The sequence below is a fragment of the Orcinus orca genome, chromosome 6, assembly GCF_937001465.1.
Source record: "Orcinus orca chromosome 6, mOrcOrc1.1, whole genome shotgun sequence".
In the NCBI taxonomy this organism is placed as follows: domain Eukaryota; kingdom Metazoa; phylum Chordata; class Mammalia; order Artiodactyla; family Delphinidae; genus Orcinus; species Orcinus orca.
In genome coordinates this window covers 80,097,222-80,111,241 of record NC_064564.1, presented here as the reverse complement: position 1 = coordinate 80,111,241, position 14,020 = coordinate 80,097,222, and the positions used below count along the sequence as shown (strand labels likewise).

The 14,020-nt window shown below is 43.8% G+C and overlaps 1 protein-coding gene across 10 annotated transcripts in view; it reads right to left on the bottom strand.

Moving 5' to 3' along the window:
• The window catches only part of TLE4 (TLE family member 4, transcriptional corepressor), a 155,360-nt gene extending 142,134 nt beyond the window's left edge, over positions 1 to 13,226 (bottom strand). For 6 of the 10 annotated variants that reach the window (XM_049711645.1, XM_049711646.1, XM_049711652.1 and 3 more), the window contains exons 1-4: positions 12,302 to 13,226; positions 11,382 to 11,479; positions 10,226 to 10,289; positions 8,985 to 9,029 (exon numbers count right to left, since the gene is read on the bottom strand). In XM_049711645.1, coding sequence (XP_049567602.1) covers positions 8,985 to 9,029; positions 10,226 to 10,289; positions 11,382 to 11,479; positions 12,302 to 12,346 — 252 coding nt within the window. In that variant the 5' untranslated portion in view covers positions 12,347 to 13,226. Of the gene's footprint in view, positions 1 to 8,984; positions 9,030 to 10,225; positions 10,290 to 11,381; positions 11,480 to 11,774; positions 11,953 to 12,301 lie in introns of those variants that run through there. The other 4 variants (XM_033404786.2, XM_049711647.1, XM_049711653.1 and 1 more) reach the window with 1 other exon arrangement.
• Positions 13,227 to 14,020: the final 794 nt, after the last annotated feature.

Sequence of the window (14,020 nt, the reverse complement as noted above, 5' to 3'; positions counted from 1 at the left end):
TAAGCTGAGAAAAGTACAGTCCTAAGAAGTTAAGGTACTCAGCAATAACACACAACTGGTTACTGGCAAGGTCGGAACTAGAATCTGAATCTCCTGACTCAGTCAAGTACTTTGGGGGAAGCAGCAGAGCATTTGAAATGTCTGGAGAATTGACAGAAATATCTATCACACCAGTGATCTGAAACTGAGCCAAACCCAGGATCTATTTTACTGGTTGGCTGATCTCAAGAACTTATTTAATTTCTATGTGTCTCAGCCTCCTCATATACAAAATGGAAATAATAATATACAGTAATAACCTCATAAGGTTATTGTAAGAATAAAATATTATCTGCACAGCAAGCTCTCTAAAATCACTTACTGTTACGATTACTACTCTTGTAACGACACGGTAGCATGTCCACCAATAAAAAACTAAGATATATTCAAAGTTCCTTGTCCCTTGAAAAGAAACAGAAGCCTGCATCTTTACTGATTTGGAAAGAAGTTAGCTAAACACACCACGGTATGGCTAAGATCAATATCTCCCCACACTCACTCAAACCACATGTACACAGACCTATTAATAGTAAAAGAATTCTTCAGATACACAGTGACAGTGATAGAGTGATGTCTAAACTGAATTTTAAATTCAGTTAGGAAAGATTCATGTTTTCATCTTTAAGAAGGCAAATTCCACATGCTAAAACACATATATTCTACTTAAACTAGCCTAACTCACTCCTGAAAAGCAAACCGAGCTCAGTTGCTTTTACTTTGTCTTTCCACTTGTCATTTTTCCACAAATTTAACAAGTAGGCACCACAGGCCTAACGAGGCTTGGAAGCTCAGCGTTTGTTATCCTACAACCACAATATGCCCTTAAAAATATTAAATCGCGTGTATTCTTGGCTAGCTCGATCTGAATGCAGGGATTCCCTCACTCACCAAATATTTCATGACCACCTACTGTGTGACAGGCAGTTCTCAGCACTGGGGACACAGCAGAGAACAATAAACACCCCTGTTCCCACGGAGCCTTACCTTCTAGTGGGAGAGAGCAGACTGGCAAGAAACAAGTTCACATCTAGTGTTTGCACAGTATACTTTAGGAATGCAAAAACAGCCAGTTTCATTAAGCGCTCTGCTCAAAGTGGACCCAGACTCTGTATTTTAATTTGTGATCCCAAGCCTCCCTTTCGGCGGGGCCTGGACTCTGGGCGGATAGCAGGGAGGAGAGGGAGGCTCTGTGCTCGCACACAAACACACAGATCAGGTCTCTAGCTAGAGTGACACTCTAACACTTCTTGGATGGACGGGCCGGTAGCGTCTCCATCGTCTCGTGTTGCATGCAGCCGAGGACATCCCAGAAACAGGCGCACTATTTGCTGATTGGAAACAGCGCGGTCAGTGAAGGGAGCCCTGGAAGTGAAGTCAAGAAACCTACTGTTTCCTTTTCTGCCAGCATCTCTCGCTGTGCCACCTCGGGTGTCCGCTGATCCGCGTGAACCCTGGTCTCCCCGCCCGCAGGCTGATCCTCCTGTACCGTGACACTGGGCTAGTCTCTTAAGCCCTTAAGCCTCGGTGTCATCTGTTCAAGGAGGGCAGTGGAATGACAGTGCTTGGCAAACTGTCGGGTACTCCACTGACAGAAGCTATTTAAATAAATACATGGATCCAAGCTTGCTACTTGCTTTACAGGAACATCAGAAAGATTAAGGAGAACATATAAAGCGCCTTAAGCTCTCTGTAAAGAAAGGGTGTTACAGGGTACTAGTGCTCATAATTTCTACAATTCTTTCCAGTTATATTTCCTTGCATTTTCAAATTCTTTAACCAAAATAACCCACAGACCTTCAGAAGCAGAATACATATGTAGAAAATAAGAACAGAATCCTAATTAGAATAATAACAATTCAGTGAAATAAGCTTGCTAGGAAATCAGAAAGTCAATATCCATCTTCCTTGCCTCAGCCTCTCATGCCTAAGCTGCCGGGGCTGAGACGCAGCGGGCTGGCCAGGTTTTATGTGGAGCCCAGTAGAGCAGCCAGCCTTTCTCTCCATCCATCACAGAAACTCCCTCCACAATACAACCGTGAGTATTTGTGGGCAAAATCCTCAAAAATGATGACAAAGTGACCCATGCACCAGAGGACCTCAGAGGTGTCTGGGTGTCTTTTTCTTCCGCTTCTTTGACAAACCAGCTACGAAAACCCACACCTTCCCTTTGTCCCCCTGGACGGAGTACTGTCACACACGGCAGCTCTCTGAGGAAAGGTGGGCTCAGTGGTAGAGAAACCAGCAAAAGTTTGGCATAAATGCTGGGTCAAGGCCAACGAAAACAGAGAGGGCATACAGATTTGTGTTGATGAATGCCAGCCAAATCCTTCTTTACAGATAGAAAGCAGCTACCACTGACAGCTGTTGCTAAGGCAGAGTCAAAACGACTCTAATTTTCACTTCTGACTAAAACTTCTCAGGCCCGTCCCCCTTAGAGTGAGTAATTTGGTGAGCTCTGTTTGCAGTGAACTTCCTCTGAACAAGTCAAGTCCTAAGTCTCGCAACCCATCATTATCAGTATAAATACTCAGTTGCCCACACCTACACGTGCTGCCTCCAGCTTTTCTCCCACAGCCCAGCTCACAAAACTGATCCTAACTTAGCCACAGGACCACTGGATCCGCCACCGCAGCTAAAGAGCTAGAGTTTTTTAAGAGGAGGTATGGGGAGGGATCAAGGGAAAATACCTTCTAAAAATCACATCCCTTTCACCGGCTCTGCAGTGTCATGTCAAATAAAAATGTTCTCACTAAAAACAAACACAAATTACTTCTCAATACACATTTGAAACACTTAATTCCCAAATGACTTTATCTATTCTATAGTACAAAAAGAAAAAGAAAAAAAAAAAAAAGAAGTAAAATTCTAGGAAAGACAAAACGAAGAATGTGAGAACAATGGGCCAGTGCCTGCACTATCTCGGCTTCACTGAGGCTGGAACTGCACCTAAAAAGATGCATCTTACCCCTCAGTCCACTAGGCCAACCCGGCTCAAAATGATATTATTCAGGATACAAAGAATTTTGCCCAGCAAATAAAATAAGCTAAACAAAAATAAGCAATATCCAGTAGGGATTAAGGGGCAGTGACAAAGGAAATATCCCTTTGTTTGAATGCTGCAAAGAAAGCCTTTTAACAGTATAAGCAAAACATTTGCCTTCATTTAAAAGTTTGAGTTGTGTGCAATTTCCTGCATCTAAGAACCTCTTTCTGAACTACAAAGAGGCCACAAAACATCACATTTTCCCCTCCCAGCTTCCCCCTTCAAAAACCCACAAGACGGTGATTAACAAACAGCCCGTTGTCTTCAGGCACAGTTTTAAAAGCCACAAGGAAAAGATAAAAGTTAAATGGAAAAGCAAGTTTGTAAACAAATGAGAAATAGGTTACCCAGGGAGGAAGTAAACTCATCTTGATAAACAAGCAGCTCTCCTCGCCCCATTTGTGGGAGACTCCAAGTGAAAGCGACCCTCGCCCTCTTGCCCACTGACAGTAGTATGGATGGAGAGTCCTGGGCCAAGCCTTCTGGCCCTGACTCTAGGCAGAGCTGCAGGGGTCTGGGTATAAGCCTGAAGTTCAGTGGCTCAAGGACAAACCCAAGCACTAGCCCAGCCTCCCAGGGGCTCTCCACTCCAGAAATGAGCTGGGGCCTGAATCTCCAACCCAGGGCAGACCCATCTCCCAGCAAACACCCTCCCAGGCAAATTCATCTGTCCACTACCTAATAACTGTATCACCTTGCGCAGATCTGATTCTGTTTAATCATCCTTTGATGGGACATAATCCCTTTCTTAGGATCTTTGTGAGAATTAAAGAATGTTGGCAATGGGCCCAGATCAGTGGTAAGCACAACCCAGATATGTAATAAACATTTACGTCCACTGAAAGGAAATTCCAATTCCACTCAACAAACACTGCTTCAGGTGAAAAATCTTCAGGTATTCTACAAAACCTCAGAAAGAAAATTAAGAACCCAACATGCGAGAAGAGATAAAGGGGAAACCCACGTGATCCAGAAAATGCTCCTAATTATGCACATGCCCTGACAGGTTAAACTTCCTCCTCCAGATCCGCTTCTCCTGAAGGTCCTGTGACATGTAAAATGACAGCTCCGTGGGTCCCGCCCAAGCCACTGCCCCTTGGTATCAACTGTCCTAATGCTAGAACCTCTGTTTTGGAAAAAAATTAATTAAAATCTACATATATCTAGACTTACAAAATAGGACTTAAGTTGGCCCTCATCCCAAAATGTTCAAATCAGAGAGGCAGGGGAAAATTTACCACCAATAACCTCCATTTAGTTAATTACAGAATACTATTGAAGGATAAGTAATCTTAAATTAGAAAGGGTGGCTTTAAACCTTAATGAAAAACAAATAAAAACACAACCCCCTCCCCATGCTCTAATTGTATCTGGAATTTTTTGCACAATCATCAAGATTTCACTTGTAATCTCTCTTTGAGAATTTCCAGTCCAGCAGTGTCCACCACCGTTCAGCCCCTCTAGATTATTATTTCCTAATTTTATACAACAAAAGAAAGTTCTGTCAGCAAAATTTTCACTGGTTTATTAGTTACTTTCAGCTAGAACTTCCCACCTTCGATAATTCACTTTCATCATCACACAAGAGTTCAATCACATCCATTCCTGAAAAAAATAGTCACTGCCTAAGAATACAAGTCACCTTTTTGCCTATCTTCTCAAACACCTACTCCTACATCTACTCCTCCATAGCCAAGCATATACCATCTAAGACAAGAGATGTCTAAGAAATTAGTAATGCTCCAAAAAAAAGTTTTCTTATGGGAAATCTGGTCTAAACACAACTCTAAACAAATTGACTTCCACTGCAAGCACTGTCCCCAAATAAATTTACTGCACCCTAGAATCAAGTACACTCAAGGCTGGAATGCCATGCCAGTCGTGTATTACTTCAACCTCAATAAATCTCTTTTTACTCTCCAAATCCTCGGCTGCTTTCTGAAATAGTTCACCAACCTAATTAACAACAGCTTCCTCTGCAACTGTGGCCTTGATTTCACTTATTTACACATTAACTGGAGCCTCCTTTTGGCCAATCCAGTCTATTCTCTGTACCATGCCGAGCCTTTTATCTGCCCTGGACAGCATTTTCTCCAGCAGATGAAGTAGATGCCGATTGATTTGCTGTCGAGCATGGTAAATTAATAGCAACAAATTGCTGAGGGCCCCTCTCGCTGCTCCACCATGCTTCGGCAGTTTTGCTTTATTTGCTCCATGATGGGCAGCAGTCGGCCTCTTCAAGTCAATTTCTTCTTAACAACCTGCAATACTTTTCAATGGTGAAAATAGAGCTGTTCCTTGTAAGTCAGAAATCAATATCCTATTGCCCTTAGAAAATGCTAAACAAGCAGTATTGGCAATCCACTTGGTACTAGAGGGTATCAGATATAATGCAAATCCATACTGCTTCCCTCCCTGTAGTTATTACAGTTTGCTAAAAGGTTCCTAATGTCATTTATCATCATTTACCATCGACCAGAGAGGCTATGATTATGATATCCTGTCAGTTGGCAAGGCCCTTTCATTTCTATTCAATTAATATTTTAGCAGCACTTAAATGGTTGTGGCCCAAGTCTCATAATAAAATTTACATGGCTTGTAGTGAAACAGGAGTTCTCTTGCTCTGAGTTGAAAAAAAATAATAATTGTATACGTACACTTATAGGTCGAATTTGCATACCCATTGTTCCTAATCTACAACCAATATTCGCTTTTTAAAGTGGTAACTGCCGCTGCCAGATTAAATCAAATTAAATCAGGGCAGTCTTCTTTAATTACAGCATTACGAGTGAAGGATGGGAACAAGCAGCACTTAGCGATGTTATCAACTGCATGCATCACCCTGCTCTGCCCACGGTCACTGACCCATTTAGAAGCCACACTATAGTTATAAAGAACAATCAGCAGAGGGGAAAAAAAAAAAGTAACAACTAAACCACGGGCCACCTGTCCCATCCAAAACAAAAAACAAAAAAACCCAACTTAGATGGAAATCCTTAAGGAATAAAGGCCAATGTTCTTTCATTTTAAAAAATCCCATTATGAAGATATCACAATGAAACGCGTGCCATTTCTAACCATGTCCCATTTGTCATCTTCACTTTCATGCTAGAACTTAAGACAGTGGCAAAGCATTAATTCACTTTATAGTCTAGAACACTCCACTTTAACCTTTCTGGGTTTTTCCCCAGCTTTATCTGCTCAGCTCTATCGATCCTACTAAAGATTATCAGAAATTATATTCATATTTTATGCTCTAATTCCATGTCATGTCACTGAGTTCCCCTTTAAAAAAAAATCAACTAATTCTACCAGACTAATGCTATTTACTCAGTTACCAAAATTTAAATTAATTATGTTCTCAAACATAATTGTTAAAAATTGGCAACATTATGCAGGCTTAATTAAGATTAAATCCAATTTACTGAATGTACTTTAATTGGTACTAATTACATTAGCTTTCATTTCAGAATGACAAATTCCCCATAGGTTTCACTTTATAGTCCTCTAACAGAACCAGCACAGGGTGACTGACAACGAGTATCATACAGAAAGGGGAGGGACCATGATACTGGACCCCCCCAGCCTGCTTGTCACTGCTCTGTGCTTCTGTCCTTTTATCAATTTGCTAAGTCACAGAGTCATGACTCCATCACAGCCATCATTTTCTGTTCCAATGAAAAATTTCTCTAAAAATAAATACTCTGTGGCAGGCAGCAGCCAAGAACAGAAGCATTAACCAAAAAATACACAAAGGTTTCAAATATCAGGGCCACCAATTACTAGGGTACTTCCAAGGACTCCGGGGACTCCTACTCTTGAACCCTTCAGAGACACAAATCTAATAAGTGAATAAGCCTAACCTGATCTTGAGAACTAGGCCCAATTATGCCGCAGGGCAACTTCCCTGCATTATTGCTGCTTTCCATTATGAGGGTATCCAGCAAGTGCATCTGGAAGAGAGGCCAAGAGGAACCAAGGCTGTCTGCCTAGGAAAACAAATAAAGACAGATATGCCTCTGTGCTTAAGGGGGGAAAGAAAGAAAATATAATAAGTAGGTGGTTTGCAGGGCTGTCTGTATTTCATAATGTGATAAACTGCCCTCAGGATTCTTGATATGATTGAATTTAAAAGCAAGAGAAAAAAAGGGAAAATGTACTCCATTCTCAATTTCAAATGGATGGCATCTGAGGCCAGCTGGACAAGAAGATGACAGAATTACAGAAGTATAAAATGTGTAAAATTAAGGGATATCACATACCGCCCCCTGCCCCCTAAAAGAAATACATACAAGCTCTGTGTCTCTGAGAACTGTAAACAGTATAAGGAGATCTGAAAACTAAGTGGTTATGGTTAAATAATAAGATACAGGAGAAGAAATAAAGGGACATTAATCATCTGGTCCAATCTTTAAAAAGACACTAATTAGTATTGGGTGGTGGATGAAGACAAAAAAAAAAAAAAAGACATGTACAAGATCCAGACCTAAAATGACATGTATTGAGGATAATTAACAAACAATATCTCTCATGTAATTTATTCCTATAAGGTAGAACTAAGGGGAGCCCATCCATAAGTTTGATGGATTTTGTTTAAGCAGGAGGTATTTACATTACTTATCTAAACAGAAATGGCAAGGATGCCAAAATAAGAATTTTAACATGCGGCCAATGATACTATAATGTTAATACTGACATAACCAAATAGCACATGAAGTAAAAAAAGTATCTGAAATAAAGTCCTCAGTGTGACGACTCCTTTTTTTTGTTTTTCCAACTTTTTGTTTTCAAATACTGTCTGATTGCTTTTACTATCTGTCATCTTTTAAAGATCTGAGTATGTTTCAGGTATGTGATAATTAACCATATCCAAAAAGGAATCCATAAGTAGTAAGAGCCTAATAATATGTGATCATTTCATATTTTTTAAACTTAGAAGGTAATGACATCCACCATGAGTATAAATAAGAGATGAAAAGCACTAAGTTTTCCCTCATCTTTTCCCAGCAGGTAAACAGATAAACACAACTATTCTGAAATGGTTGATAAGACAGATCTGAAGCACTTTCACTAGATGACTAAAAATAAATGCCTCCTAGAGGGATTATTATTGCCAAACAATATTTATACATATATGCTATTTTTCCTTCTAGGAAACTTAAACCAAACCATTTTATTCAGTCTCCTGCAAAAAAAAGTCTGGTTCAGTCATACCTCTCAACGCTTTCTGACTAATCATTATCTTTTTTCTTTCTTTTTTCTTCCTTTGGGCTGAACTAACTGCTAGATTTCAAGACCCAAGACCCAGTGTTGAACCTTATCACATCCTCCTATCAGGCTCATGTATTCTGTACAAATTCTGGAAGGAACAGTTACAGTTCCTGGTAAAACCCAAGTAAGTAGCCTCAGGGGACCAGTACAAGGAATTTACATCAATTTCTTTTGTAGCTCCACAGATTTCATTTTGATCCTCCCAGCTCACCCTCTATCCATTCTTTCACACCAATCCAAGGAAAACTCCACACAATTTACAATTTTACTTCTTAATATTTTCCAAAAAAAGCTTTCATAAGACAAGTTTGCAATGCCCAAAATACATAAATTCTTTCAAAAGAAAAAAACATATTTTAAAACTTTAGCATCCTGCTTTTGAAAGTGTACAAAGTTTAATATGCATTCACTTTATATCACATTCTTAAATGATTAAAATGAGGATAATATGCAAAAAAGATGGGGAACCACACCTGAAAATATAATATTCTCTCCAGTACATGGTCTTGTAAAATACAGGTAGCCACAAAAAAATGTGCAGAATAAAACTGCAAAACATACAATTTCCTTTCTAAAGTGCACAGTATTACTGACTGTCATTTAAAATGCTTATAAAGAAATGATAGCTTACCTGCTTGTGCATTTCTATATTCAATCCATAGGACATCTCATAATACTGTCAAAGAAAGAAAAGCAATTAATCTCATGCTTTTCATCAAACAATTTCCCTAGTTTGTTCAAAGAGTCCCCAAGCAAACCTAAAAGCCTCACCTAAACCAAAATATCCGTCCTATTAATGTTGCTACATCAGGAAGAACACTCTACCGCTATCTTTAGCCTAATAAACTAGAAGCCACCTTAACACACAGAATCTAAGACAATAACTCACAAAACTAAGAAAATCAAGTTCAAACATAGCATTCTTAACATCTCCAGTGGTCTTTATACAACACAAGCAGATGACTCATGAAGGTCTGATGAAAATTTGGTACCCTATGGACTCCAATTCCTAGGCACAGCAGGCAAATAAATAACAAAAACAATGTGTCTCATACAAATGCTGACGCTTTGACAAGAACTGTTCAAAAAGGTGATGCTACTTCAGAGTTCCGTTTCTCATTTTTAGCATACTGTTCATGTTCATACATTCAAAGAAAAAAGGCTTGATAGGAAATGAATGAGTTACTCTGGAGCCTTTATGAACAAACATAAGAATACACTTGGTAATACTTCTGAAAAAGCAGATCTGAATGTTTTAAACATATAGTATAACTGGCATTACAGAAATTCTGGCAGAACAAATCAGTTATACAGGAGACTACAACACTCCTCAAACCAATGTAACACTATAGAAATTGAAAACACACAAATACACACACTAGGAACACACAGAGCGGCAGGAGGAGGAGGGAGGGAAAATTTGAAAAGATGTCTGGTGTCTTTTCTTACCCATTATTCTTTAAAAGAAATAAAATACATTAAAATTTTAACAGTTTACTGAAAAATTATCTGGTTAAAATTGTTTGCAGCAAGAGCAATAAAACAACAAAGAAAACCACCAACACAAAAACATTTTGCCTGTGACTAAACAAAATGTCAATCAGGTTGTTGTTTTTTCAATCTGTAAAAACAAAGCACAGAAAATTATACCCCATGCAGCTAAAGTTTTTGAAAATTCAAATCAAAGCTGGTTGTCAGAGGCAAGTTATAACATCCTGGAATTACAGGTTGCTAATGGGCACATTCTCACAACTTTAACTGCACTAGCACTGTGACTGTGCTCTATCCTGCAGCCTGTAGCAATCTGAACGTATTCTTGCTTTGGTAGCCCAAACTAATAGGCACTTTGAATCTGTGATACAGTTTTCTTACCATCACATAATGCCGCTGCATCTCTGTCTTCTCACTGGCAAGTTTCTCACATTCCAGCTTCAGGCTGTTCAAGAAATAAGGAAATCTAAGTACAACGCAGATCTTGACTTACATCTTTCAAATACACACTCCCTCCTCTAAATCATCACCTACAAAACGCCAAATCAACTATCTTAAATACCACCCTCATTACTGAAAAACAGGCAGGAGAGAAAAGGGTGAGTGGAACCAGCCTGGGCTTGCCCTTTCAACAAGAATCAAATGTGGGGGTTTTGTTTGTTTTAAGAAAAAACCCTCTAGCCAATTTAACTCCATAATCTCATCCAGAAATGAATATTCACTAAATTCACTTAAGAACGAGGAAATAAACATCAGTAATGCCTATATTTCCAAACACTAATAAGTCCCCCAAACTGTCACAAGGGAGTTTTTTTCTTTAATGTTCCACGAAGAGATTAATAAAAATATGAATCAAGCATGTCTTGTGAACGATGTCTTATTTTTTTCCCTCCAAAACACAGAGACACGTTGAATACCACCACCCAGGGGCAAGGCGTGAATGGGATTCAGTGCCTTGTTTTGGTTCCAGCATTTATGAAGTAAGAATTACACGTCATTGAAAATCCAGCGAAAGAAAAATATTTCAAAGGCACTCTAAGGTCTAATGATTGTCTCTTAAGACGAAAACATCTTTTCAGCATATAAGTAATGAAATCGCCTACTTGGCGACTTCCCACGGTTCTGGGCTCTCGGTATTTCAGCGGAAGGGCAGAAAGAAATAAGAAGGAATCAAGCCCGCTGTAATTAATAAAGAACCAAGGAAGTCAAAAGGCCCCAGAACCTTCCCAACCTTCCATTCTCCTGGCCCCAATAAATCAATATCGAAAGTTTGGCCTCAGCGTTTTCCAAGTCTCCCCAGTTTCGATTGCTCGGCCTTTTTTTTTTTTAATTTACAGGAAAAGGACGAAACGCTTAATTTCTTTACACCTGCCTGAAGAAAAGAGGCCTTGACTTGCCTTTTCTGCCCACAAGGAAAGACGATAATACCTTTGTGGTGGCCAAAAAAAAAAAAAAAAAGGAGGGGGGCTGTGTGTGTATGTGGGGGGAAGACAAGAGCTAAGCAAATAGGAGGATCAGCTAAAGTCAATATCGTTACCTGTGGTATTGAGCCTGTAAAAACTGAAACTCTTCCTTAATCCGATCACAGGACTCGGAAATTGTAAATTTAAAGGGTTGAGCAGGCTGATGCGGTGCCTAAAGAACAACAATAAAATATTTGATTAGCCCACAGCACAAGCGAGGCGGAGAGATGTAGAGAAAACCACGCGGCGCTGGGGGAGGAGGAGGGGGGTCATGGCGCAGGCAGATTAAAACTCTCCTCCCGCCCCCTCCCCCGGCCGCACAGCCCGGCGGAAGCCGCTTGCGGGCTAGCCCCGGGCCCCCGCGTCCCCGTGCCCCCCCCGGACCCCGCAAGTTCGAGACCCCGCTCCCCTCCCACGTCAACGGCGGGCGCCCAGGAGCCGGCGCGCCTCGCCCACTGTCTCCCCACCCGGAATCGAAACTGGCCCGTCGGGGGGACGCGCGCCATGGCGTCGGGCCGCGGACAGGTCGGGGGAAGGGGCACGGCAGGCCGGCTGGCTCGCTGATCCCCAGGGCCCGCGGCGCGAGGGGCCGGCGTCCCGCACTCAGGAGCCGCCGCCGGACCCGCCGCGCCGCCGCCGAGGGCGCCCTCCCCGCCCCGGCACGGAGTCGCGCCTCCTCCATCGCTCGCCACCCCCCCCTCCAGGAGTCGCGGCGCGGGGACGGCAAACGGCTCCGCGCGGCTTCCAGGGGCTTCAAAGACAACAATAAGAAAATGGCTACAACTCAATTGCTTCTCCGCACCCCCTCTCCGAAAGTGCCCCAGTGCCCGGGAGGAATGGAGGCGGAGGAGTGGCGGGCGACTCCCCGAGCGGGGCGCGGGGTTCGGGCCGACCTCCACGCCCCTCCGGCCAAAGACACAACTCGGCGCGCAGAAGGCGACGCGGAGAATCCCCCGGCGCCGGGCGAGCCAGCGCCCCCGCCGCCCGCACTCACCGGGTGTCTGGTCTGCGGGTACATCTTGCTCAGGTCGCGAATCATCCAAACCGATTTAGTTGGCTGCGCTGGGCAGAGGCGCGCGGCTCATTGGCTTTAATGGCCCCGAGAAGGAGGAGGCGAAAGCGGCGGTGGCGGAGGCGGCCGGCCGGGTCCGAGGGGCGGCTCGGGCGGTCCCGGCCCCCGCCGGGTCTCGCGTGACGCGGGCGGCAGAAACGCGCGGCGGCGGCGGCGGCGGCTGGGTGCGGGAAGCCGGGCCGCTCCGCATTCCCCGCGGGCGTCACTGGCCCGCCGCGGGCATTGTCCGGCGCGCGTCTCCCGCGGCAACGCTCCGACGTTCGCTCCGCCGAGGCGTGCCCGCCGAGCCCGGCGCCGCGGCCGCGCCGCTCACCCGGGCGGGGAGAGTGAGAGCTCCGCGCCCCAGCGCCCGCCGGCAGCGCCACCCGCTCGCTCGCTGGCTCGCTGTCTCGCTCGGCGTCCCACTCCAAACTTTTTTTATTTGCCTTTTAATTGGTTGTTATTCCTCCAAATGAATGATCTCTCTCTTCTTTCCTAAAAGCAAACACAAACTCCTTTGGTTCGGAAGAGGTCTCGGCGGTGCTTTTTGGTTTCTCTGGAGATTTTTTTTCACCTCACAGCAACGATCTTTTAAAAGGCACCTTTTAGCTTCTTTTACCACATCTCATTTCCTTATTTTTCTTCCTTCCTGTTTTCTCGTCTTTTTTTTAACCCCAAATTGAAGGGGATTATAAAAATAAAAGAGAGTGGAAGGCTTGCGGCTTTTTTTTAATTCTCTCTCTTTTCAAACTCTGCGAACAGCACCTCAAAATAATATACAAGTGTGTGAGAGAGGGGAAAGAAAGCAGCCAACAGCTCAAACACCCGCTCAGAACAGCTCTAACAACACGCTCTGTGTAGGTGACTTCTTTGACCAAATTTAGCAGCGGCTAATCATTAACATTCTGATACATATTCACAACCGTCCGTGGAGGGACCGCGGAGCATCCCGGGAGATGTAGTCCACCCCCGGCGACCGCGGCTGAGGATTCGGCCAGATTGACTACAATCACCGGCCGGCCACGCGACCGCTCTGGGGCGATTTTCAAGCGCCCCGCCCACCCCGGCGCAGTAGGCGTCTCCAACAACCAATCAGAGATGGCTGAACATTAATCGCCGTCTGTGTTACTGCCCATCATTTCATTGCTGACAAATGGCGAGCTAGCGGGGAGGAGCCGGCCAGGCTGGAACCCACGTGGGGGCCGGGCGTCGTCGGTGGCTCGGACCAATGAATGGAACAGGACGGGGTTAGCGGAGGCGGGGCGGAGATGGCCCGCCCAAGGCGGAGCTTCGCCTTGGCTGAAGTTCCTTAGCGCGAGCGTTCGAACCTGGGAAACATTTGTTCGGCTGTCAATCAAAGTAACGTGGGCATGGGAGCAGCGGTGACTACTGCTGCTGTTGCTGCTGCCCTGGCTGCATCTTCAGAACTGGGTGTTGGTAGCGATGGTGGCGGCAAAATAAAGGGGGGGGGGCGGTGAGACTAGAGGTTAGTCAGAAGATCTCCTTCCGAGTCTCGTCCTCCCAGCCGCTCCCCTCCAACCCAAGCACCCTCGGCCCCTTGCTCCGAGCCGCGCCAGGAATGCGGACTAATTAGGGTCCAATGTCTCCTTAAAGAGACAAGCTCGGCCTTGTGTAACGCTGCGAAACCCCTGTTGAGACAAG